The sequence below is a fragment of the Cetorhinus maximus genome, chromosome 5 (assembly GCF_964194155.1).
Source record: "Cetorhinus maximus chromosome 5, sCetMax3.hap1.1, whole genome shotgun sequence".
Classification (NCBI taxonomy): Eukaryota; Metazoa; Chordata; class Chondrichthyes; order Lamniformes; family Cetorhinidae; genus Cetorhinus; species Cetorhinus maximus.
Window position 1 is genome coordinate 138,532,836 of NC_135883.1, and position 27,936 is coordinate 138,560,771.

A 27,936-nucleotide genomic window follows, 5' to 3' on the forward strand; every position below is an offset into this window, starting at 1 on the left:
CATGTCCTTACTAAAAAATAATGGTAAAACTGAGTCGCTACATATTAAGAGAATTTTCAGGTTTAAGGCTGGACAAATTCCCTCTTGCACATTTCTTTCACCATGAAAAGATGCCCTGGGATAAAATATTAATTGTGCAGACTGCAATCAGCCTTTTGTGTCTATATATTGGATTTATCTACCCATCAGAAGATGACTTGTGCAAACAAATCCATGTAGTTGAAAACATAAAGCTTCAAAGCCTTTCAAGCATAGATGACTTGGAGGCCTAACACAGCATATTGCATCATTTATATACAGTCAAATTCACGATATACAATTTTAATGTACTAGTGATCATTAGTTCATGGTGTAATTTGGTTAAAGTCATCTTTTTCAAAAAATAAACCATATAAAATCTTCTATAACGCTTGCAATCCCATGGCCATATGGATTCAGTTAGCTTGATGATTCTGCAAATTCTTACAACAAATACAAATTGCTTTGTGGAGGAAAAATGAGATCAAAGTTTATGCCCTTGTTTATGCATTGAAGAGTGGTTAAAAACAATACAAGAACATATTTAGTGCTGCCACTTACCATTCAACTGACTGAATTTTAAGAAGCATGAATTTGAAGCCCACAAATCTGACCTGCTGAAAGCATACAACATATTTTGGGTTTTTTTTTTATTCATTCGTGGGGTGTGGGCTTCGTTGGCTAGGCCAGCATTTATTGCCCATCCCTAACTACCCTCAAGAAGGTGATGGTGAGCTGCCTTCTTGAACCGCTGCAGGCCCCACAGTGCTGTTAGGGAGGGAGTTCGAGGATTTTGACCCAGCGACAGTGAAGGAACGATATATTTCCAAGCCAGGATGGTGTGTAGCTTGGAGGGTACTTGCAGGTGGTGGTGTTCCCATCTGTCTACTGCCCTTGCCCTTCTAGATGGTAATGGTCATAGGTTTGGAAGGTGCTGTCTAAGGAGCCTTGGTGAGTTCCTGCAGTGCATCTCGTAGATGGTACACACTGCTGCTACTGTGCGTTGAAGGTGAAGGGAGTGAATGTTTGTGGAGGGGGTGCCAATCAAGCGGGCTGCTTTGTCCTGGATGGTGTCAAGCTTCTTGAGTGTTGTTGGAGCTGCACTCATCCAGGCAAGTGGAGAGTATTCATCATACTCCTGACTTGTGCCTTGTAGATGGTGGACAGGCTTTGGGGAGTCAGGAGATGAGCTACTCACCGCAGGATTACTAGCCTATCATCTGCTCTTGCACAATATTTACATGGCTGACTCAGTTCAGTTTCTGGTCAATGGTAACCCCCAGGATGTTCATAGTGGGGGATTCAGCAATGGTAATGCCATTGAATGTCAAGGAACGATGGTTAGATTCTCTCTTATTGGAGATGGCAACTGCCTGGCACTTGTGTGGCACAAATGTTACTTGCCACTTGTCAGCCCAAGCCTAAATGTTGTCCAGGTCATACTGCATATGGGCATGGACTGCTTCAGTATGAGTCATAAATGGTGCTACACGTTGCAGTCATCAGCAAACATCAAACATCCACACATCTGGAATTACCTGGAAAAACTCAGCAGGTCTGCCAGATGCTGCAAGACCTGCTGAGTTTTTCCAGGTAATTCTGTTTTTGTTTTGGATTTCCAGCATCCGCAGTAGTTTTTTGTTTTTATCCACACATCTGGCCTTATGATGGAGGGAATGTCATTGATCGAGCAGCTGAAGATGGTTGGGCCGAGGACTCTACCCTGAAGAACTCCTGCAGTGTTGTCCTGGGACTGAGATGATTGACTTCCAACAACCACAACCATCTTCCTTTGTTCTAGGTATGACTCTAGCCAGTGGAGAGTTTTCCTCCCCCGATTCCCATTGACTCCAGTTATGCTAGGGCTCCTTGATGCCACACTTGGTCAAATGCTGCCTTGATGTCAAGGTCAGACACTCTCACCTCACCGCTGGAATTCAGCATTTTTTTCCCCCATGTTTGGAACAAGGCTGTAATGAGGTCAGGAGCTGAGTCCTCCTGGAGGAACTCGAACTGAACATTAATGAGCAGGTTATTGCTGAATAAGTGCTGCTCATTAGCACTGTCGGTGATCCTTTCCATCACTGTGCTGATGATCGAGAGTAGGCCGACGGGGCAGTAATATGGTTGTGTACAAATCTGCTGCTGCTGATGGCCCACAGTGTCTCATGAATGCCCAGTTTGGAGCTGCTAGATCTGATTGAAGTCTATCCCACTTCGCACAGTGCCAGTGCCACACGACAGGACGGAGGGTATTCTCAATGTGAAGACATGACTGTGTCTCCACAAGATGGTCACACCTACCGATACTGTCATGGACAGATGCATCTGTGACAGGTAGATTGGTGAGGGCGAGGTCATGTCAGTTTTTCCCTCATGTTGGTTCCCTCACTATCTACCACAGCTATGTCCTTTAGGGCTCAGCCAGCTCAGTCTGTGCTGGTGCAACTGAGCCACTTTCGTTGATGGACAATGATGAACCCCACCCAGAACACATTCTGCGCCCTTGCCACCCTCAGTGCTTCTTCCAAGCGGTGTTCAACAAAGAGGAGCACTGATTCATCAGCTGGGGGGTGTTGGAGTGGGGGGGTGGTGGTTGTGCGGGGGTGGTGGATGGTAGGTGGTAACCAGCAGGAGATTTCCTTGCCCATATTTGACTTGATGCCATGAGACTTCATAGGTTTCAGAGTCAATGTTAAGGATCGCAGGGTAGCTCACTCCAAACTGTATACCACTAGGCCGCCTACCACCTCTGGTCCCACCGATCGGACAGACCCAGGGATGATGATGGTGGCATCTAGAACATGGTCTGCAAGGTCTGATTCCGTGAGTCTGACTAGGCCGTTGCTTGACTCGTCTGTTGGGCACTCTCTCAATTTTGGCACAAGCTCCCAGAGGTTAGTAAGGAGGACTTTGCAAGGCTGACAGGTGTGCCACTGTTGTTTGTGGTGCCAAGATTGATGCCATGTGGTCTGTCCAGTTTCGTTCCTTTTAGACTTGGTAAGCAGTTTGATACAACTCAGCGGCTTGCTAGGCCATTTCAGAGAACATTTAAGTGTCAACCACATTGCTGTGGGTCTGAAGTCACATGTAGGCAAAAACCAGGTAAGGACAGCAGATTTCCTTCCCTAAAGGACATTAATGAACCAGATGCGTTTTTACAATTGACAATGGTTTCAAGGTCACTATTACCAAAATTAGCTTTCAATTCCAGATTTATTAATTGAATTTAAATTTCATCAGCTGCTGGGGTGGGATTACAACACATGTTGCCAGAGAATTAAGAACATAAGAAATAGGAGGAGTAGGCCATTTGGCTCCTCAAGCCCACCCCGCTATTCCGTAAGTTCATAGCTGAACTGCCTCAGGCCTCAACTCCTCTTTTGTGCCAGCTCCTCAAAGATTTCAGTGGAGGCCAGATCACAAAGTATTTAAAGAGGAGGTAGATAGATTTTTAAAATATCGGGGAGTTGAGGGCCATGAGGAGCTGGCACGAAAGAGGAGTTGAGGCCTGGGCCTCTGGATTACTCGTCCAGTGACATTAGTCCTACACCACCGCCTCCCCCTAAACTCTGTGGAAGGAAATCTGCCACCCTTAACTGGTCTGAGTTTATAGGTGACTCCAATCGTCCTCTGAAGTAGCCTAATGAACCATACAGCTATATCAAAATGATAGAAAGGAACAAAAGAATGAAACTTGACCAACCACTCTGCTGTGACCTCAGCATTCCAACAGGACTTGCTAAATCCACACCCTGCCCTAATCCACACCCATCAATGACCCATCTCAGCCTCCTCCTGGGGGTTCCCAATATTACAGCTACCAGTCTTGATTCAATTTGATTCACACTGTCAAATCAAGAAACAGCTGAGTGCACTTGGTCACATCAAACCTAAACATGTGCTCCAGAACAAGCCGTGCCCTTAGCTAAACTATGCAAGTGCTGCCTATGGCCATACTAGTCTTAAAACACCTGATCTCAGAAGCTAAGCAGACTCTGGCCTGGTTAGTACTTGGATGGGAGACCACCTGAGAATACCAGGTGCAGTAGGCTTAACAAAATGAGTTACACCAATAATGTGCCCTCCAAACACGACATTGGGGAACGCAGAAGTTACGGGCCTTTATGTACAGTTTTAAAGAGTATTGTGCATTGAATTTAAAACAATTTAAAAACAACTAAACAGGATTGGACATTGTAACATGCTTTCCAGTTGATATTTTTAATTCTCAACATCTGAGAATAAAAACCATAATAAAACAACGGAGTGTTTTTGCACTTCCAAATAACGACTTTCACACAGCGAAAAAAAAACAAGGACCTAGTAGTTTCTACACATTTTCCAGATGTATCTCTCCACACTTATAAATTTGTTTCCTCAGTTTGTTGATCATGACTTTAATTTAATTAAAATGATAAATTTTATTCTATAATTTTCACACTTAGGAAATCCCACAGTGGTCTTTTTGTGTTCATAGTCATGCCAAAAATCTCAAACAGCGTTTATATTATTACTTTTTTTTTAATTACAAAACTACACTGTACTTTAAATTGCAGGATGTTAGATACTAATAAGAGTGCTTTTGTTTTAATTCAATTTTCTTGGATGGTTTAGTTATTACAAAGTAATATTCTCAATAATAAATCAACCTGCATTCAAAACCGAAGTACTTATCTCCGACGGCATTTTCTTTAAAAATACACAGCCACCTGAAATAAGATCAAGGGGTCTGAAAGGGAATTCAAAACAAAGGAGGAAGGGACCACACCACAAGAACCAAGAATGAAATAAAATAAGAAACAAAAATCTGAAACAAGGCCGTTTTAAGATTGAAGAGCAGGGATAATTTAAAGATGGAATGAAAGATATCAAAGGTAAATAATGGAAAATTATTGAAAATATTTATCTCTGTATAGAATAAGAAAGGGTCACATTGAGTGCAGAATAAAAAATCATGAAAGATAGAGGGGAACAAATAAAAACAAAATGGTAAAATCAGAAAAATGCCAATAGTTATGAAAACGCATTCATGCTAATGTCTTCTTTGATGCTTAGACAGGGCAGGTCATAAATCAAACAAATGCACCAATACTACCAAGTATTTTTTAGTATTTCCTTTTTCAAGGTCTCCCTATGCTATACGCACCTGCAATAGACCTGTTGTGTAAAAGTCTGTCAGAAAACTGGGCAGGCTCCATGGCATGCATGTGACCTCTCTGGTCTGATTTTGCTATATGGGGGAGACGGTGACGTAATGGTAATGTCACTGGGCTAGCAATCCAGAGGCTCAAGCTAATGCTCGGGGTACATGGGTTCAAATCCCACCACAGCAACTGGTGGAATTTAAATTCAATAAATAAAGTTGGAGATAAAGAGCGAGTAACAGTTTCGTGGTCACTATTACTATCATTGGTTGTCGTAAAAAAAAACCTATTTGGCCCACTAATGCCCTTTAGGGAAGAAAATCTGCCATCCTTACCTAGTCTGGCCTACATGTGACTCCAGATCCACAGCAATGTGGTTGATTCTTGGCTGTCCTCTGAAATGGCCTAGTAAGCCACTCAGTTCAAGGACAATTAGGGATGAGCAATAAATGCCAGGTCTAGCCAGCGATACCCACATCCCATCAAAGAATAAAGAAAAAAAATGTGCATTGATGCCAAGTGCACTAAGTCCATCCCAAATTTTGCTGCAGCAGATCAGGCACTCATTGCCTCTGTGGGGCTGGTGTATGTTGTTGTGTAAAAATCATATACTAATGAATGTAATAACTTCCATAACAATTGCTAAAACCCAGTCATCTTTCAGAGTTTTTTTTTTAAAAAGCATATTCTGCCAGTAACAACGCATTGTCTTTGACATTCACCACAAAGAAATCATGGAATTCATTCGGAACCACTAAGCATTTTCATTCCGTAAAGCTGCTACACCAACTAGCTGCTGCTCTGAAATCTTTGCTGGACTCAGGATTTGATTTAGCCCACTTAAGTGCATAAAAAAGTACTGCATTTCCGATGACAATGTAACCATTTTGAGAATTTTCAATGGCCTATTCCGTTACATGCTTCTCAAGATCAGGCCGATGGCTGGTCCCTATTCTCATGGCACATTTGGTCTTGGGCATCTTCTTCAAGGATTCCTTCTTTCTCCATTCTTGCACCAGTTTTTCACTAACACCGAATTCCCTCGTTGCAGCACAGTTATTTGACGAGTTAGCAAATATTACGACTTTTAGCTCGTAACTGACTTCATGCTTCATTTGTTTCATTGGAGCACATTTCTCTTCATCACTTGCCATGTAGGATCTTCTCCGTGTGAGCGTATCTTAATCTCCCATGTATTATTGCAACACCACCCATTTTACTTGCTTGATCCCTTGTGCCCAGTTATAAGGTACCGACCGGTAAGTAAAACATGCATTTGTGGGGTGAAAGATTGAGGCTGACTACTAATGCAAGTATAGCAGGTTGTGGAGGAAAAGGCAGGGCGGGGTATCGACTTATATGCTGAGCAAATGATGTAGACAGAAAACTTTAAATAACAGACATCACAGTTTTCTGTGAAGGACGGAAGTATAATCTTGATGAATCCCTGGGGTACTGCCTCCAAGTGTGTGTTAAGCAGAGCTTCACGATAGCCAAGGAGGCTCCACTCCCACATGAACGTGTCTCTGTGTATCCCAATATACCTAGAAACGTGGTCTACTTAGATTCAAATGCTGAATGAAAACACAATAAAGCAGTAATGTGTGAAAAAGACTTGATTCAATTTCTTCACACCTTACAATGACCTGACTTTGCAAAAAGCCAGGGCCTTGCATTGCAGAAGGCTGGGAGTTAACTCCAGAGAAACTCCGTAATCTTTTTCTGCTTAGGGTGCTGTTTTCGGACAGACGGAATGCTGTCCACCATGTCATCAATGCAGTCAAACATGCTTTCCATGTACTGTATCAACTTCACCTTCTCTCTGATCGACAATACTTAACTTTCTCACAAGTTTAGCCATACTCGGTTTTACGTGTCCTTTCACAGGGAGATCTCGATGTCAACTGACGGCTTGTCCAGCTTCCATAATTTCGCACTCTTGTGTGGTCTAACTCCGCTCTGATATATGACAAGCTTAGATAAGTTTGGCTAATCCAGAGTTATCGGTGCGGAATTTCAGCTTACCACGGGCAGCGTTCTATGGGATTTGCTATTCTGCCAGCAGGAATGGCTGATGACTTCGACATAACCACAATTTCATATCATCCAAGTTTGACTCATTGCGGTTTCACTATAATTATTTTATGGATTGATTCTCAAGATGTGAGCAATCCTGGCAAGGGTGGGCATATTGCTGGTCCCCAGCTGCCCTGAAGTTATAGTGGTGGGCCGCCTTCTTCAAGTAGCGATTGTTTGCACAACTGACTTGTTTGCTAGCCCACTTCAGGGGCCAGCCAGTTCGTGGCCACATTATCGACTCAGCTCTGATGGCCATTTTTTTCCAGATCTTAAATTTATTTAGTTTCATAACTTGCCAGGGGTGGAATTTGAACTTCCAAATTCTGGGTTGCTAGCCCAGTACCATAACTACTACCATGCCAGGTCAGTCACCATCATCTGCAGGATGAACTCTAATCAATATCTAAACAGTCACAAGTCAGAAAATACCTGAAGCGCATTATAAAATGTTACTTTTAACAGAAAGATGCTTTATTAATAGATGTAACTTTATAGCTGAGCACCTGTATTAGTGACCAGGAAGGGTTTCGCTGTCATCCTGAAAATCCCAAAATATGAAACAAGCTTAAATCTCTAACCCATAACTCCATGGGAGTGTCAAAATTAAATTTTAATGCTGCGAGTTTTTGTTGTTGAAGCTGGTAACAAACAGTTGTTACCAAAGACCACAGTCAAACGTTGAAACATAATTGTACACACCTTAGTCTCAACAAATGTGGAAGGAAACAGTTAAAAATCTTCTATTATTATAGAGGTAGCTTAAATGTGTAAACAAAGGAGTTTGGTCACAGACCGCAGCTAGGAAAGTGTTTCTAGTCAGTGTGCCTAAATCATTCATCCCTCTTTGCGTGTCCATAAGGGTCTGTGTGATATTATGAACGGTTGATGGAGAACCTTTCAAATCAATTTGTACAAGTTAGAATGCCTCAGAATTGGTCTTTGATGGCCCATCTGCTCTTCGGTCATACAGTTAAATTTTGTTATGTGCCTTTGAAAGAGGTTCAAGGATATAAAAAATTATGGAATCGAATTTGGTCTCTAAACTCACTCCTTTTCCAGGCCATGTAAAACTGAGGGCTCCATCATAATTACCCACCTTACGGAAAAGTCTGAAAGCTTGTCAGTGCTTCCCAAAGGCAATCAAGCAAAGCTCTGGGCCATACAATGTCCATCACTGGTTCCATTAAAATACTGTATTGTAACTTATGGCTACAAATTACAGTAAAGTTCCACCATTCGCAGGGGTTACACTCCCGTGGAATCTCGCAAACGGTGAAATTTTGAGCGACAAACATACTTTACAATGGGAGTCAATTAGATAGGTTCCAGCCATCCTAAAATTTGACATGTATAAAGGATCAAAGGCAAATAAAAAATGTTTTTAATAAAATTGAGAAATTTACCGCAAAAATTGTTTAAAAAGGCAATAAAACAAGAACAATGTAAAATCTGCCACACTTACAGAACTGTATTTTACTTGAGAGTGCAGGTGGAGGGAGCGAGTGAAGTAGCTGATGTAGGTGTTGATGTGGATAAAAAAAACAATGTTATTTTTGACTGCTTCACCTTTTGCTTTTCAATTTTGTAAAGTTCTCGGTAAGGACCAATGGCAGTGTCAATCACACCACAAAAGGCAGTGCTTCTTTCCATGTTTGTGCCATAGTCTGTCGTCAAATTTTCAAATCTTCAGCTGATCTTATGAGGTCCACCATCATCTTGGGTGTAAAATGAGCTTTCTTAGGCTCTTCTTCCTGCTCCTATTTAAATTCACTTAATTTCATCAGTCCCACCAATTCTTTTGTAGAGAGTTCTTCTTGATGAGACTGAAGCAACTCCTCGACTTCATCTGTGGTCAAATCTTCAAATCCTGCCCTCCATCATGTTTTGCCAACTCAACAATTTTGGTTACCACAGGATCCACATTGGGAAACCCTGTGAAATCATTCACAAACTCAGGGCAAACATTTTTCCAAAAGGCATTATTGGTTGATTCTCGAACCTCATCCAATGAGTCCTTACTTATTCCAATTGCTGCGGTCAATGGTTTGCTTCCATAAGGTTGAGAACTTGGCTGAAACATCTACAAGCGTAGTAAGTTTTAAACAGGGAAAGGAAGTAAGGGAATTGTAGGGTCCCTCCTACTTACAAAAGTTAACCTGGCAGTACGACCACCAGAAACATTAACACTGGTCTTTATTTTAGCTTCAGACTGCCCAATGTATCTAATTGTAGATTCATTGACACTGTACTCCCCTGGCCAGCATAGTAGCACTTGCACGGTTTTTCATTCTAATATTTACTTTTTAGGCACTTTTCTGGGACATTTACTCTTTGGATCTGACTGACTCATTTTTAAAGACAGCACTATACTGTACTGTACGGGCTTAGCAATAAGACCATAAGACCATAAGACATAGGAGCAGAAATTAGGCCATACAGCCCATCGAGTCTGCTCCGCCATTCAATCATGGCTGATAAGTTTCTCAACCCCATTCTCCCGCCTTCTCCCCGTAACCTTTGATCCCCTTACCAATCAAGAACCTATCTATCTCGGTCTTAAATACACTCAATGACCTGGCCTCCACAGCCTTCTGTGGCAATGAATTCCATAGATTCATCACTCTCTGGCTAAAGAAGTTTCTCCTCATCTCTGTTCTAAAAGGTCTTCCCTTTACTCTGAGGCTGTGCCCTCGGGTCCTAGTCTCTCATACTAAAGGAACCATCTTCGCCACGTCCACGCTATCCAGGCCTTTCAGTATTCTGTAAGTTTCAATCAGATCCCCCCTCATCCTTCTAAACCCCATCGAGTATAGACCCAGAGTCCTCAAACGTTCCTCATATGTTAAGCCTTTCATTCCTGGGATCGTTCTTGTGAACCTCCTCTGGACCCTCTCCAGGGCCAGCACATCCTTCCTGAGATACGGGGCCAAAAATTGCTCACAATATTCTAAATGTGGTCTGACCAGGGCCTTATAAAGCCTCAGCAGCACATCCCTGCTTTTATGTTCTAGTCCTCTCGAAATAAATGCCAACATTGCATTTGCCTTCCTAACTACCGACTCAACCTGCAAGTTAACCTTAAGAGAATCCTGGACAAGAATTCCCAAGTCCCTTTGCACTCCAGATTTCTGAATTCTCTCCCCATTTAGAAAATAGTCTATGCCTCTATTCTTCCTAACAAAGTGCAAGACCTCACACTTCCCCACGTTGTATTCCATCTGCCACTTCTTTGCCCATTCTCCTAACCTGTCCAAATCCTTCTGCAGCCTCCCCACCTCCTCAATACTACCTGTCCCTCCACCTATCTTTGTGTCATCTGCAAACTTAGCCAGGATGCCCTCAGTTCCTTCAACTAGATCATTAATGTATAAAGTGAAAAGTTGTGGTCCCAACACTGACCCCTGCGGAACTCCACTAGTCACCGGCCGCCATCCTGAGAAGGACCCCCTTATCCCCACTCTCTGCATCCCGCCAGACAGCAAATCTTCTATCCATGCTAATACCTTGCCTCTAACACCATGGGCTCTTATCTTACTGAGCAGCCTCCTGTGTGGCACCTTGTCAAAGGCCTTCTGGAAGTCCAAGTAGATAACAACCATTGGCTCTCCTTTGTCTAACCTACTCGTTACCTCCTCAAAGAATTCTAACAGATTTGGCAGGCATGACCTCCCCTTGATGAAACCATGCTGACTTTGCCCTATTTTATCATGCACTTCCAAGTATTCTGAAATAAATGCTTAAAGATTGCCTAGAAGCGGCACTGTGATCAGGAATTAAATCGTAGCAACAAAGAATGCCCACGTGCAAGAACTGGCAGACAACACACGCGTTGTGGGCACATTCAACTGCAGGAAATACGTCACGGGCACACTTTTTTTTGATTTTTTTTTCAGTATTTTCTAAAGTTGGCTTCTTTTTTTTATATTTTTAAAACCGTGGGTAAGCGAACATTTGGGCGATACGGTGTACAAAGACTTTTGAATGGGTAAATGAATTCACGAAAGATGCGGTCGCGAGTGGCAGGGCTTTACGGTACAAGCATTCCTACCTGTCGGTAAATACAAAGTGGGGAAGTTCCAAATAGAAACATTGCATTCAAAAGGCCTAAACATTTTCACCAACACATGGGCAGAGATTGTGTCAATCGCTTAACGTTACAAAAGTAAATAAACAATCTAAAAAAAACAATTTCACTGTTGTAAGCCAAACAGAATTTTCAGAAGTCAACTGTTAATTCCAAGGCACTGAAAAATGTGGAGGCATTTTTAATTAGAAAATATTGTGGATTTCTTTTAATTACCTATAGGCCCATCTGTCCAAGTGGATTTTAGTGATTATTGTGCTATTTGCATGATAAGAGTGTCATTCTTTAGTGGTGTTAACGTCTGCCATCGCCCAGGCATTTTTTCATTTTTGCTAATACATTTAGTTACACAAGATAATGCTTAAACAGTTAAAGTTTGCCTGCAATTCATAATCTTATAATACAAGAAGGGAGCAACTTTGCTATAAATTCAAAAGATTACAAAATAAAAAAAAAACTTTTTAAATATATCCAAGCATTTACTCCTGCAAATCTCCTACGCTGTCCATAGGGAAATAAATGCCTGAGGAAGAATAATTGACTCAGCTAATGTTACCCTTGGCAATAATCAATGAGATTTGCATTTCATTAAAATTGTGTAATATAGAAATTCCTCAAGCCCATATTTAATTGTTGCCCCTAAATGCATATGGAGATAAACACGTTGTGCAGATGGGCAAGAGTAAGCCTCCATCTGTTACTGACTATAGCACAATAATGTTTTGAAAATGATTACACCTTCCCACAGCATAACTATTTCTTGACATGGTAAATTTGCTAATTAACTGTTGACATGCCTAATCACAACCAACAATCTAAGCCAGTTTCTCCAAAAGTACGCCTTGGATTACAAATTTTTTGTTTCGCGCATTGCTAAATCAGGCATGCCTCGGAACAGCCCCCTCCCCTACTATATTGATTGCTTTTACATAATCCTTGGTAAATTAACAGAAACTTAACACGAATCTACGTGTAACAGATGGGTGAAGAGATAAAAGCTGCTTAAAATGCTTTTAAACAACAACAATTTAAACAGGATTTTCACATTGTGATTTTTTTTTTAAAAAATAGTTCATTTTCAATTTATTTGAAGTTGTTAACTGCACAATACATGTACAGCACATTTTTAGCTTTGCAAATGTAAACCAAATAACTGTACAAGTGTGAAAGCCCATTACCCTTTACTGTAATTGCTTCTTCAGATTTTTAATTCCATAGGGAAGAACAGATACACTTTTAAGCACAGGCCCATAAACCTAACAAGCCCATTGCTTCTTCAAATTATCCCAACGCCACAAAGCCACTTTGCAGCATACCCTGCAATCATTTTCTCTCCAGAAACTCATCTTGAACTAATTTATATTAATATCTATTGCCCTACCTAGCAACTTCCTCCAAAGTTCATTATTTTTTTAGAGTAAAGAAATGTGCCCTCAGTTACCTCCTTGTTCTGGGATACAATAATCATGCATGAATTCTGAATGGTGCAGCTCGATGATTCAAATGGCCTTTCTAATTCGAGACTCTATATTCTTCATATCACTCCCAACTTTAAAATTCTGATTTCTGCATGCATCAGTTACTTCACGCTTTTTCACTCAGAGCAAGCTCATTTTCCTTGCCCTGTCCTCAGAGCTAGTGGATATTCAGAATTACCTTTAGTTGTGTATCTCTATGTTCTCCGAAGAATAATACGATTTCAAAAATTTAGAGAGACATGACATCCTCAGTAGAGTATTGTTCACTCCAAGCTGCTCTGAAGCAGCTTTCAGCTAAGCTTGAAGCCATAGCTGTTGTTACCTCAGCAGAGAACCAACCCTGTATCTGACGTCACAAGGGTAGTCTGGCTGGGAGAGAGACCCCTCTTCTATAGTAGCAACAAAACTGTTGTTCTTTTGAAGAAGAAAAAAATCCAAACATTTATTGAGAGACTTATTTTCTTCTGTATAAAGGGGGTGCAGGATTTGAACAATTTTCTTTCTCTCACTTGGGCTGGTTGTAAATGAACGCATACAGAGAAAATGCAAACAAGGGCAAGAAAAACATTTAGGTATGTGTGTCATATGCAGTTTTAAACTATGACAATTGATAAAAGAACCAGTGGGCTGAGGGGGGAAGCTATGATTTGGAATACACTGCCTGAAAACATGCTGGAAGGAGATTAAATGGAATTGGGTAATTTTTTTTATTCATTCATGAGGTGTGGCTGGGCCAGCATTTATCGACCATCCCTAATTCCCTGAGAAGGTGGTGCTGAGCTGCCTTCTTAAACCGCTGCAGTCCATGTGGTAAAGGTACACCCAGAGTGCTGTTAGGGGGTGTGGGGGCAAGTTCCAGGATTTTGATCCAGCGACAGTGAAGGAATGGCGATATATTTTCGAGTCAGGACGGTGTGTGGCTTGGGAGGGAACTTCCAGGCGGTGCTGTTCCCACGCATCTGCTGCCCTTGTCCTTCTAGATGGTAGCGGTCGTGGGCTTGGAAGGTGCTGTTTAAGGAGCCTTGGTGAGTTTACTTGGAAAGGAGAAATTTGCAGGGCACTGGAGAAATAACAGGGGAGTCGGACTAACTGGATCGTTTTTTGAAAGTCAGCACAGGCACAATGGGCTGAATGCCTTCTTCCTGTGATGAACCATTCTATGAACTGCCTTATTAGTGAGACAAAAGCTTCATAATATTCCATTAGATTCTGGTCCAGGTCACACTCTGTGACATGAAACCACATGTAGAAGGCAGACATTTAATTTGAGAGTGTCCCTGTCCAATTTCTATGCATCTTCAAGCAGCAACTCAACAGTAGCATTAGAAGAGGTCTAAAGACCTGCTTGATCTCTGGACCACGGGCACTGTACTACTTTCGCAGCGAGATCAGAAAAGAGAGTGTTAATTAGAGGGCAATAAACTCTCAAAAAACTTGAGTACCAAAATGGCAAGCTTGGAAACAATGTTACACCTGCATTTCAAATCTCAATTTGCTGACAAAATATTTAAAAAGCACCATGCTGATATAAAGAGGCACTTATACTTAAACATGCTTTGTCCCCATGCCACCACACCAAAAAACAAATTACATTTACAATTACTCACAAAGCCAGTTTTATCTTGGAAAGTGATATTTTATATTGAATTCATTTTGGAAATATGCTTCTCTAACCCAGCCATTGGCTATTTACATTTATATAATGCCTCCAAATGTCAACAAACATCCCAAGGTACTCAGCAGTGTTGTTTGAAAAATGAATGCTGGGTCAAAGGAGAGATTAGCAAGCAGCCAAAAGATTTTAAGGAAAACTTTAAAAGGATCGGGAGGAAGTAGAGAAGTAGGCAATTAGAGAGGAAATTCTAAAGGAAAGCGAACAGGAACAGATGCCAAGCATGGTGGCAGAGGTGATCAAAGTTTAGTTGAAAAGAATGGGCAGAATTTTGAGTTTGACGGGTGGGGACCGACTTGGCGACGGGTGGGCAGCCGATCCCCGCAGTCGAAATGGGCCGCGCCGCCATTTTGCGCGGGCAGGCCAATTAAGGCCCGCCTAGCGGGGTTCCGGCTCCCGTGTTCATCGGGAAAATTAAGTCGGCGGCGGGCATGTTCAGACCACCGATTCCAATGGGGAACTGGCAGTCTGTATAAAGAGCGGCCAGGCAGCCTCCTTTAGGCTGTTCACCATGGCCAGTCATCGGGCAGCACAAGAGGTGAGGGCAGAGGAGGAGGAGGGGGGCAGGGTGCAGGGTAGGCCAGCGGGGGGGCCACTGTGCCCCTCGGTTCTCAGATGCCTGCCTTGCTGTCCTCCTCAAAAAGGTGTCCAACCATCGGGATGTCTTGTTTCTGGAGGATGGGAAGAGGAGGGCTCCCCACATCACCAGGCAGGCGTGGCAGGAGGTGGCGGAGGCTGTTAGCTCTCATGATGCTGTGCAGTGCACAGGAACCCAGTGCCGCAAGCGCTTCAATGATTTGCTGCGCTCTGGAAGGGTGAGTACCATATCAGCCTTGGCCATTTGACCCAGCAGGTAGCCTTAGCCTTTGAGGCACCCCCCAACCCCCCAACGTCTTAGTGTCATTACTGCATTGTGCATTTGGCGCATGCTGGGTGGGCAAACAGATAGTGACCATGCTTACATCAGCCTTAGTCATTGATGAGAAGATGGGTTCTCCCCGCAGCATATGTTGGTGTTTGTCGCATTTGAGTAGTCTAGGGGCAACCTGCAGGGGAGGCAGCTAGGGACATACTCAGAACTCCAACACATGTCTTATTGATGGTGATGAGATGGTGGAAGGGGAGCCTCAAGGTGTTGTGGCCAAGAGCCATCTGCTGACCTCGGCGCCGCACCTAGTTGTGCCTCCTTGCCATGGGTGCTAAGACCTGTGTGTTATTCAAAGTGATGGACGCCGAATGTGTCCAAGGTGTCCGTTCGGGGAGGGGGTTGGGACCAGCCGTACTATCTTCTGGGGACTGATCACCAGTAGTGTGGACAGGAGCTGCTGGAGGCCTCAGATGGGCCACTGTGGTTGGGGTGCGGCGTGCGTGTGCAGAGTACATGAGCAATCAGCCCCAATAAATGCTCTTCAATGTTCTGCAGGCAAAAAACTGAGAGCAATATGCGGGAGCAACAGCGGACTGTTGGTGGGCACGCCGTGCTGCAGTGCCTGACTACGTAAGAGGAGCAGGCCTTGGAGCTGAAGAGGAGGCAGGCGGCCAGGTCGGCAGGTGTCGGTGAGGCTGGGGTGCAGCGGCCAGGTATTTGAGGGCCACAGTCCCAACCACTCTGTCTCCCCACCATCCAAAGCACTGATGGTTGCTGCAATCGTTAATGCAGCAACACTGCTCATTCACAGACTGATACAGTCAGACGTGTGGATCATACACAAAGGTCCCTTGGACCCTTGAGGATGCACGTCTCTAGCACCTTCCAAAGTCGCCTTATCCCATTTGTGACCACTATCAACATGCCTAACATGCCATGGCATCGCTGCTGCACATCCAAAGACTTATTGCATCTTAGGAGGGTTTGTACCTCCACCACCCTTTCAGCCAGTGCGTCCCACATTACTCTGTCTAAAAGGTCCTGAGCACCTCACCTGTCAACCTCATGGCACTCAACTTAAATAAATGCCACCACATTAGTCATCCTGCGCCAAGGGGAAATGTTACCTTCTGTCCACCCGTTCTATGCCCCTCATAACGGTATGAAGGTCAATAATGTGGCCTGTCAATCTCCTGTGCTCCACAGCAAATGTCGCAAGTGTTTGCAATGTTTCCTCATAACTCCAACTCTCCAGGCCAGCATGCATCCAGGTCAGGAACCTCTGCACTCTCCCCACTCCAACGCCATCCCTCCCATGAAGCGCAGGTCACAACTGAACGCAGAAGTGTAGATGTGGCCTCGACAGCGTTTTCTGCACTTGCAACATGACCTCCCTTTTCCTACATTCTATTCCTTGGCTAATAAAGGCAAGCCTGGCTTTGACCTTGTTAAGCACCTTATGTTCCTGTTCTGCTACCTTAACGGGTCTGCCCAGCAAGGTCCCTGTAATCGTCGTGACTTCCCACGGTCCTACCATTACTCATGTATTCCCGTAACTTGCTTGTCTTGCCCAAGTGCATAACCGAACACTTACCCACATAACATTCCATGTGGCATTCCTTAGGCCATCTGACCAGCCTGTCTGTATGCAGCTGATGAGGTGGAAGATGTTGCACCTAAGTGCCACATGTGGAAGCGCCAGGCAATGCAGGTCCTGCTGATCCATGTGTGTGGAGCGAGCTGAAGGTTCGTTGGATTTAAATGTCCCGGGTGTCCCTGCTTCCTTGGTGTAGTAGTGGGTCGTCATGCTGCCCCTCATCATTGCCCTGTGGTTCCTCATCCTCTGAGCCACTGCTGGATTCATCATGCGCAGCCTCATCCACTGCGTCAAGGTCTTCATCGTCAACTGCATCCCCCCTTTCCAGCGCAAGATTGTTCAGAGCGCAGCATGCTACCACTATCAGAGAGACGCGATCTGGGGGGTACTGGAGTGTGCCCCCTCAGCGGTCCAGGCAACGGAAGCGCATCTTGAGAAGACCAATGTGGTGCCGTGGCACCTATTGTAGTGCTCCTCAGCTTCTGTTCTTGGACGGCGGAGAGGCATCATGAGCCACCTTCTGAGGGGATAGCCCTTGTCACCCACCAGCCAACCATCCAGCTGAGCTGGAGCACTGAAGAGCCCCAGCACCTGGGAGTGTCTGAGAATGTAGGCGTCGTGGGAGCTGCCTGGGTACCTTGCACAGGCTTGCAGAATCTGCATCCTGTGATCATACACTATCTGCATGTTCATGAAGTGGAAGCCCTTCCTGTTGATGAAGGCACCGGGCTCACCTGCTGGCGCCTTGATGGCCACATGTGTACAGTCTATTGCATCCTAGACGCGGGGGAAGCCAGCAATGGCCACGAAGCCTCTGGCTCGCTGTATCTCACTTGCCTGGTCACAGCGGAAGTGGATGAAGGTCAATGCCCGTCTGAACAGAGCGTCTGTAACCTGCTTGACACAAGTGCGGACAGCTGATTGGGAGACACCGCAAAGATCACCCACTGAGCCCTGGAAGGAGCCAGATGCATAGAAGTGGAGGGCAACTGTGACATTCAGAGCTGCTGACATGGGGTGTCCACCCACACGGTTAGGGGAGATCTCAGGGCCAATCATCTGACAGATATAGTTGACTGTTTCCCTTGACAGACGGAGCCTCCTTCGGCACTGCACCTCAGTCATATTGAGGTAGCTGCTTCGCCGCCTGTATACCCTGGCAGCAGGATAGTGGCGTCTTCTGCGGCCCCTTCCACCTTGGTCAACCTCTTGGCCCTGCACCCCTTGTGCCTGCGCCTGGCCTCCCAAAGGTGGCTCCCCTGGAGGCTGATTGTACAGTCCTGGCCTCCTCCTTATTCTATCCCTCCCTTCCTCCTCAGAGGAGCTGCCTCCAATGGAGATGTCAGAACCCATACCCAGGCTAAAAGGAGGCCTCCAGAAAGCTACAGGCCCGATAAAGATGACTGTCTGCAGACTGCTGAGCTGAAGCTTCAAAGTACAGAGAAAGCTATTGGAAATCGATCTGAACTGCTACCGATCACACAGGCAAGTTTAAAACACTCTCTGCATTAAATACTTCAGAAAAAACATTAACAACTCCTCTGAGCCCACATATCCCACCCGTGGATGAGGTTTGTTAAAAAATCAGTTACCCGCCTGCCCGTTGGGCCCATGCGCTGAGGCGAAGGTCGCACGGGCTCCTCAAAATCGGCTTCAATTGCCGAGTCAAGGGCCTTAACAAGGCCTTTAATTAATGGCGGGCGTGCGTCACGCTTCATAGTGTGCCCGCCCACCTAAATATCGCAATGCCGCGCGCTGACATCAGGACATTTTAGCATGCGACATTTTAAGCGCTGACATGCGGGCTCCGCCACCCACGCGTCAGCCATAAAATTCTGCCCATTAAGTTCAAGAGGATTTTAAGAGTGGAGAATAGAGACAAATAGAAACACAAGAATTTAAGGGGCTGAGGTGACTGAAGTCTACCAGAGTCATCAAGTCTCCCACTGCAGATGTTGCCTGAGGGGGGGGGGGGAAAAATTGGTTTCCCAGGAGGTTACAATACACAGCAGTGGTAGGACAGCAAACCTTTTGTGCCAAATTAATACAGAAAGGGCTCCTTTGTCTTAGTGCAAATGTTTGTAAGGCAGTTATGGTGCACTGAGTTAACAAACCCATGTCTTTAATTGGGATTTTGATTAACAAAGTATTTGCAATGAAAAAAAAATGTGCTCATTTATGTCACAACAAACAATACAAAGTAACAGCCCAGTACCTTAGTGTTCTGTAACTGAGCAAGACCTGTAGAAGCATTCGCAAGGAGAAAGTCTCCACTCAGGACAGCCATCTTATTGCCAAATTGCATATCCTTCAATGGTCCATGAGAAGATGTCACCTCCATAATATTCACTATTCCGCGATGTATGAGGAAAGCTGTGTGGATCAGTTCTGTAATTTCGGCCAGATTCCGTTGACTAAAAAGAGAGAGTACAGAATAAGCTATTTATACATCCAAGCTCCCAAAACAAGCAATTCCTTATTGCCCTACCAATCCAAAGTTAAAGGTGCATCACTGCCCTTCAAGCAGTTCACAGGAAGGCTTAGTTATCATAGAATCAAAGCATAGTTACAGCACAAGAAGAGGCCATTTGGCTTGTCGCACAAGGAGTTGCTCTCGTAGAGACCCAGCACAACTCTTCTTTGGGGGCGCAGTGGAAATGTTACTGGACAGTGCCACAGGTTAATCCTCTGGCAACATGGATTCAAATCTCATCATGGCAGCTAATGGAATTTAAATTCAATTCAAATCAGTAACGGCCACTACGAAACTATCATCGTTCATTGTAAAAAAAACCATCTGGTTCACTAATATCCTTTAGGGAAGGAAATCCACTGCCCTTACCTGGCCCACATGTGACTCCAGACCCACAGCAATGTGGTTGTCTCTTAACTGTTCTCTGAAATGGCCTAGCAAACCATTCAGTTCAATTAGAGACGGACAACAAATGCTGGCCTTGCCAACGCCTCCCACATCCCTTGAAAGAATGAAAAAAAAAGTCCTGCTCCCCTGCCCTTTTCACGTAGCCCAGCAAATTTGAACTGAATCCACTTCCACCAAACTCCCTGGCAGTACATTCAGACCCTAACCACTTATTGCGTTCAAAAAGTTTTTCTTCATGTCACTATTGGTTCTTTTGCTAATCACCTCAAATAGTTCTCTGGTTCTTGACCCTTCAGTAAATGGAAACAGTTGACATAAATTCTTTCTGCACCCGAATCCAAGGAATTTTGGAAAATTAAAACCAATGCATCAACTATTTCACTAGCCACTTCTTTCAAGACCTTAGGATGAAGTCCATCAGGATCCAGGGATTTGTCAGCCTGCAGCTCCAACAGTTTACTCAATATCACTCCCTTGGTGATTGTAACTTTCCTGAGTTCCTCCCTCCCTTCCACTTCCTGATTTACAGCTATTTCTGGGATGTTACTTGTATCCTCTATAGTGACGACCAATGCAAAATACCTGTTCAATTCATCTGCCATCTCCTTATTTTCCATTGTTAATTCCCCGGGCTCACTTTCTATAGGACCAATGCTCACTTGGTTAACTCTTTTCATATTTAATTATCTATAGAAACACTTAATACCTGTCTCTATATATCTAACTAGCTTTCTCTCTTACTCATTTTTCCCTCCTTATTCATCTTCTTGTCATTCTTTGCTGTTCTTTATATTCTGTCCAATCTTCTGACCTGTGACCCGTCTTTGCACAATTGTTTGCTTTTTCTTCTAGTTTGATTCCATCTGTAACTTTTTTAGTTAACCACAGATGGTGGGTCTTCCCCTTGGAATTTTTCTCTCATTGGAATGTATCTATTCTGTGTATTCTGAAATATCCCTTTAAATATCTGCCACTGCATCTCTATTAACCTATCTTATAACCTCATTTCCCAGTTCACTTTAGTGAGCTCTGCTTTAATGCCCTCACAATTGCCCTTATTTAAGTTTAAAATACTAGTCTCAGACCCACTCTTCTCTCCCTCAAACTGAACATAAAATTAAATCATATTATGATCACCACTACCAAGGGGTGCCTGTACTATGAGGTTATCAATTAATCCTATCTCACTGCACAATACTATGTCTAGTATAGCCTGCTCTCTGCTTGGCTCAAGAACGTGCTGTTCTGAGAAACTATCCCGAAAACATTCTATGACCTCATCTAGGCTACCTATGCCCACCTGGTTTTTCCAGTCTTTATGTAGATTAAAATCCCCCATGATTATCGCTGTAACTGTCTGACGAGTCCCCATTACCTTTTTCTTTATACCATGTCTTACTGTGTGTTTATTGTTAGAGGGCCCATACACCACTCCAGCAAGTGACTTCTTGCCTTTATCGTTTCTCATCTCGACCCACACCGCTTCTAAGTCTGGTTTCCTGAACTTAGGTCACCCCTGTCTACTGCTCTAATACGATCATTAATTAGCATAGCCACTCCTCCATCTTTTTCTCACTTCCTGTCCTTCCTAAAAGTCATGTACCTTTCAATATTCGGGTCTCAATATATGTCATCCTGCAGCCATGTTTCTGTAATGGCTAACAGATCGTGCTTATTTATTTCTATTTTCATTATCAGTTCTTCTGTTTTGTTTCAACTGCGACATGTATTCAGATACAGAGCCTTTAGTTTTGTCCTTTTATTATTTTTCTAACCTCCAGCTTTGACTACTGTCTTGCTCTTAGATTTGTACTCTCCATCCCTTCCTGTCACATTCTGTTAACCATTTCCCATATTATTACCTTTCTCTCTTGACTCGTCTCTATTCTTTGGTTTACCACATCTTCCCAAATTTGATCCCTTGCCCCCACTATTTTGTTTAAAACCTTCTCTATTTCCCTACAGATCCCACTTTCCCCAATACAGGTACCAGTGCCCCATGAACCAGAACCCACTTCTCCCACACTAGTCTTTCACCCATACATTTATTTCTCTAATCTTATTTGCCTTAAGCCAATTTACACATGGCACAGGTAATAACCCAGAGATTATTACCTTTGAGGGTCTTCTTTTTATTTTAGGGCCTAGTTCCTCACAGACTCTATGCAGAACCTCTACCTATGTCATTGGTACCTATGTGGACCACGACAACTGGATCCTCCCCCTCATCTCCAGCCCTGAGCAGATGTCCCAAACCCTGGCACCAGGCAGACAACATAGCCTTCTGGACTCTCGCTCTGGGCTGCAGGGGACAGTGACAATCCCCCTCACTATACTGTCCCCTACTACCAGTACATTCCTCTATGCTTCCCCCACTTGAATGGCTTCCTGTGCCATGGTCAGTTAGCTCATCTGCCCTGCAGCCCCCATTCTCATCCAAACAAGCTGAGAACACCTCAAATCTGTTACACAATTGCAAAAGCTGAAGCTTCTGCACTCCTGCCCTCTGGGTTCCCATTTCTGCCTCTCTCACAGTCACATCCTCCTGGTTCCTGACCAAATCAGAAGACCCTATCCTAAGTGGTGTAACTACATCCTGGTACAAAGCATACAGATAGCTTTTCCCCTCCCTAACGTGTCGAGTGTCTGCAGCTCAGCCTTCAGCTCAATGACTCTGAGCCAAAGTTCCTTGAGCAGCAAACACTTACTGCAGACTGGATCACAATGTTATTCAGGAGCTCCCACATGATGCAGTCTTGACACATCACCTGTCCTACCATCCTTAATGTACTTTAATTAGTTATTATATTATTCACTTATTTATTTTCCTTTTTTATATATTTTATTAACCTTACCACCAGTTTGTATTATTTTCAAACCTTCGGAATGGAGTACACCTTAACCACTTACCAGATACTCACCAAAGCTTCTACCCCTGTAGATGAGCAAGGAGCAATCCATACAAAATTAATCCCTACAGTAGGTCAAGCAGCATCTGTGGAGAGCAGAGTTAATGTTTTGAATAAAAAATCAGCGACCTGAAACATTAATTCTCTTTCTCCATAGATACTGTTGACCTGAGCATTTCAAGCATTTTATTTTGCTCCAGATTTTGTGCCCATCGTAACTTCTTCGCTTTTGTACTCTGCCTCTATTTATTTTTAAAGCCCTGTATTCCGTATGCCTTTCAACCACTTTTTCAACCTGCCCTGCCAGCTTTAAGTTTGTACACACTTATACCTCAGTCTCTCTGTTCTTGGACACCCTCTAGAATTTTACCCTTTATTTTATATTGCCTCTCCTCATTCCTCCAACCAAAATGTATCACTTCACACTTCTCTGCATGAAATTCATCTGCCATGTATCCAACCATTCTACAGTCTATGTCTGCTTGAAGTCTATCACCATCCTCCTCACAGTTCACATTAATTCCAAGTTCTGTGTCATCTGTAAATTTTGAAATTGTGCCCTACCCACCCAAGGCCAAGTCATTAGTCTATCATCAAGAAAAGCACGAGTCCTAACACTCATTCCCTCTTCCAGTCCGAAAAACAACTGTTTTCCACTGCTTTGTTTCCTGTCATTCAGCATCTAGGCTGCCCCTCTCTCCTTTATCCTACGAGCTTCAACTTTGCATACAAGCCTATTTTGTGGCACTTTTGATGAAGTCTTTTGGAAGTCCACATCAATCCCATGACCCTCATCAATGCTCTGTAGCCTCATCAAAAAAGCTTAACCAAATTAGTTGAACACAATTTGCCTTTAAAAAATTTGTGCTGGCTTTCCTTAATTAATCCGCACTTGTGCAAGTGATTGTTAATTTTGTCCTGGATTATCATTTCTAAAAGCTTTCTCACTACCGAAGTTAAATGGACTGGTCTGGATTGCTGGGTTTATCCTTACACTCTTTTCTGAACAAGGGTGTATCATTTGCAATTCTCCAGTCCTGTAGCGCCACTCCTGTTCCTGGAACAATAAGAATACTCCTTCAAGAATGCATGGCATTGGTGGGATGGAAGGGTCAAAACTGTATTAGGGCTTCAATCTGCTGCACTAAACTTATTTTGTTCTTCTGTCTCACCATGAGCAATGCCACAGGAGGTCACCTGGTTACTTAGAAATATTCTCCATCAATCATGATTAGGGAATTGATTTTTTTCCCCTATAAGTGTGACAACATAAAGAAAAAAGAAATCACTCTCTGCTCTGTGCAGTTAAGTAGTTACCCCAACTGATCTCAGAAGGTGCTTAAAATGATTTATAACAATTAGACTTTGAAGCCTTCAAGGGATAGGCTGCACTGCACAAACCTGGCTCCCAGCAGCAGTACAACTACTTTATAAATGTAGTATCTCTTGATTTACTGCAAACGTAAAAATAAATCAGTTACGTTCAAGTGTTTAACAAGATAATGTTGAGCATTTCCAATATCCCCAAATCAGAAACCCCAAACTGTGGACAACGTACGGTGTAGAAGAAAGAAATTAGTTATGTGCAACAGACCAGAATGGGGAGTAGAATTTTCAGACTGTGTAACAGCACAGTTTTAATAGTATTACACAACATTACATTAGCTACAATAAAGAAAAGTAACAAAAACACAAGCTAAAGTACCATTTATATTAAAGAAATGGCAATACCTAAAAAATTCACTTTGGTCCTGTGAATTAAATAAAACAAACTGTTAAAATAATCATTTTTCTCAAGACCCCTGGCTGAAGTTCAGCATCAATAATTCACACCTATTTCAAGTACACAACGAAGTGGATTACATCTCATTCCAGTAGTTCAATTGGTGCAGGCGTTGAAACTAGCAAGTTTTAAAACAGTCTGCTCAGAACTTACTGCACGTAAACCAGAGACATGTACAGAAATTAATGAAGGGGCAATAGGTTTTGCATAGAAACTACGTGATACACAAGCACACATCTGATTAACAGATTTTATATAAAAACTACGACTGTGAAACCAAATGGCTATCATTTCTGTGTTGAAGTGCACATTTTTCTGCTTTCCAATAGAGGTCTGTTGCTAGCCTCTCCAGAGCAATGGCAATGTTTTATGTGTCACAATGTTCGTCAACTACACCAAAATTGAGATTCCTGCTGCCCCCCATCACCTCCATCTCTATTAACCTTACATTTAATAGTCACAGAACAATTCAACCAATTCAGTTTAAAAACTGAATCAGCAATTGGTACACATGTTAGTGAAAACTGCATAGGAAGATATTTGCTTTCTTCCTTTGAAAATGAATCCTTTCCCCCCAGCAACAAACAGTCATCTAAATATGCAGAATCTAACATACAAGAAAGAAAATGTCCAGGAATCCAGAAAGTTCCATTATGATCTCAAGGTCAATGTTTCTGTATTGTAAAATCCAGTTTGTTTTTATTCGTTCAAAGGATGTGGGCATCGCTGTTAGGGCTAGCACTTATTGCCCATCCCTAATTGCCCTTGAGAACTCAGTGCCTTGTTAAGCCATTCCAGAGGGCATTTAAGAGTCAATCACATTGCTAAGGGCCTGGAGTCACATGTAGACCAGATCATATGAGGACAGCAGATTTCCTTTCCTAAAAGACATCAATGAACCAGATGGGTTTTTATGACAATCGACAATGGTTTCATGGTCATCATTAGACTTTTAATTCCATATTTGTCCACAAAAAAATCTAATGTAGGAAATAAGAATGTTATGCTGAGCTGCAGATCTTTATCTATAAAGCTCATCGCCTCCAGCCTAGCAGCAATGTCCATGGAATTTCTGGCCTCTTGATGGAGAAATGATTAACATGTTATGACCCTGCTCCATTCAGGTTTTGAATACAGAGTAGCAGGATCTCTGATCAGTCACTGCGCAATATTGTACTAAGTCCCAACATAAATGGGAAGCCCAAATGATGAGCAGGTGAAAAAGGCAAAAAAGCCGGTGATGTCTCATTCCCTAGACTGAAAACAAATATTTGTATCCAGGGATGATCAGAACTAGGTTTGTGCTCTCTAGTTCAACTACTGAAGCATTGTGATGAGAGAGCTCCTTGCTTCAACAGTGCGGTGTCAGTTCAGTCTAGTATTAAAGGCAGATAGAAGAAGGTATTCCTGTACGCAAACAATTTGTAAATAATTTTTCTGACAAGCATTTTAGGAACTGGCTAGCTGCTAATCTGATAGTTTTTCATTCTTGGGTTGGGGCACCGCAAGACTTTTTTTTAAAGGAAGCTATTAATATGATGATCCACTGTGATCTTGTAATGTCTAACAACCCTCATGTTACTATATCTTTGACATTCAAACTCTATGCTTGAAACTTAGATTCAATAGCTCGAACACTCCAACTTGTTCCCTAATAAAGCTGACATTTTTGACAAATTCTAAAGCTGAATGTGTACATCATACTAGAGTGAGAAATAATAGAACCCGCAGGAACTCACTGAAGTGGCTAGAAAAACAAAGAACCATACTCAACAGGAGATGAACCTTGATTATGCCCAAGAAGAGTAACAGGTTTACAGGAAATTGAAAAAGGAAGAATTGAAAGACCGCTATATGTGACCGCTATTAGTGAATCACTAATCAGACTGCATTAATTAAAAACAAATTCTACTAATAACCAAGTAAATTAAGGAAACATACACTTTGCAAAGGTAGTTATAACAGATGGTGAGGACAAGCAGCAGTTGTTCTGCTACATCTTAATCCTGAATTATTTAGCCGTCTGTGAGATGCTTGTCCAATACTCATCGTTACTTATCAAAGCAATTTTGTGCAATTTCAGTGTTAGCTTGGCTCAGTTGGTAGCCCTTCTCCCCTTGGATTAAGAAGTTTGTGGGTTTAAAGCTCAGTCCAGCAATGTCTGAATGGATGGTAGAGTAGGAAGCCCTTATTGCATTTAAAAAGATACATTTCAACATGCACTTTAAGTACAGGGCTACACACCAAGAGCTAGAAGCTAGAATGAGGCTGGATGGCACTTTTTTGGGCAGCACAAACCACAAGAGCCCAAATGGGCTCTTCTGAGCCCTAAATATTTCTGTTTCTTAAGCATGTAACCTTAGCGGACACTTGAGTGCTGTACTGATATAGTGCTGCATTGTTAGGCGCTGAATTTCAATTCAGACATTAAAACAAGCTGTTTCACTGGTTTATGTAGACCCTAAATCTTATTGCCCTGTTCTAAGAGCAGAAACCTCCCCAGTGTCTTATTCAACATTTATCCTTCACCAACACCATCACAAACAAATTAAAACAACAAGGTTGTCAGTCATCAAACTGTCCTGTAGGAATCTTGCTATGTGCAAAATGGCCCTTTTGGTTACATAATAATCACTACACTTAGGTGGGGGTTAAAATTTCCATCACAACCCAAAATGGCTCTTTGGGATTTATTTAAACAGAACATAAAACTTTGTTCTCGTATTGTCAAAATCAATTACAGCTAAAAATAAATGTTTCTTGACTCTATAAATGTGCTTTACTATTCCCTTGACCCTAGTTTTCATTGTTACAGTGTTCTAATGTACATCTACACTGCTCATCCCACTTCCATCCACATCAACTAAAGTAACAGATGTGACAGTAAGCCTGGGGGAACCTATCACTGTCCTATAGGCAGCCTGTATAACAGTAGGTAAGGCTGCAGGTGGGCTGTAACACACAGCTGCAATCTGTTCAGACTGCCCACTTCCAAAATGGCAGCTTTGGCAGGGGAATTTCTCTGCTTGAAATGATCTCTCTTCGAATTATACATTTGTAACTGGCAGGAACTGTTGCAATGTTGGCTACACGACATCAGTGGCAAGTAAGTAAATACTCTGGTGCCCAGCAGTACTATTCAAAGCAAGTGTCATTGTTGTAATTAAGCTTTTAAACAAGCCCTAACCAATACACAATAAGGAATGAAGACAGGGGGGCAGAGGGAGAGGGGAATCCACCAGAATGTCCACCACACTTCTCTTAAATTTAAAAAGTGGCAGCAGCTTACGCATGAAGTGCCACACCAGGTTTTGCTGAAAGCAACAAGGTTGATATGATACAGTTTTAGGTCTTAACTGATCAGTGCACTTCTCCCTTCAAGTTTACTTGCCCAGTCAGTGCTCTAGACTGTTGTCGCTT

General features: G+C 43.0%; 1 protein-coding gene and 1 pseudogene across 6 annotated transcripts in view; one reads left to right on the forward strand and one right to left on the reverse strand.

Moving 5' to 3' along the window:
- Window positions 1-27,936, reverse strand: part of pdss2 (prenyl (decaprenyl) diphosphate synthase, subunit 2) — a 201,484-nt gene that overhangs the window by 69,009 nt on the left and 104,539 nt on the right. For all 6 annotated transcript variants that reach the window (XR_013576649.1, XM_078542524.1, XM_078542522.1 and 3 more), the window contains exon 4: window positions 19,159-19,357. Coding sequence is in view for 5 of the 6 variants with exons in the window: in XM_078542524.1 (XP_078398650.1) it covers window positions 19,159-19,357 (199 nt within the window). In the remaining variant the exon portion in view is untranslated. The remainder of the gene's footprint in view (window positions 1-19,158; window positions 19,358-27,936) is intronic.
- On the forward strand, window positions 3,965-4,073 carry LOC144681212 (5S ribosomal RNA; annotated as a pseudogene).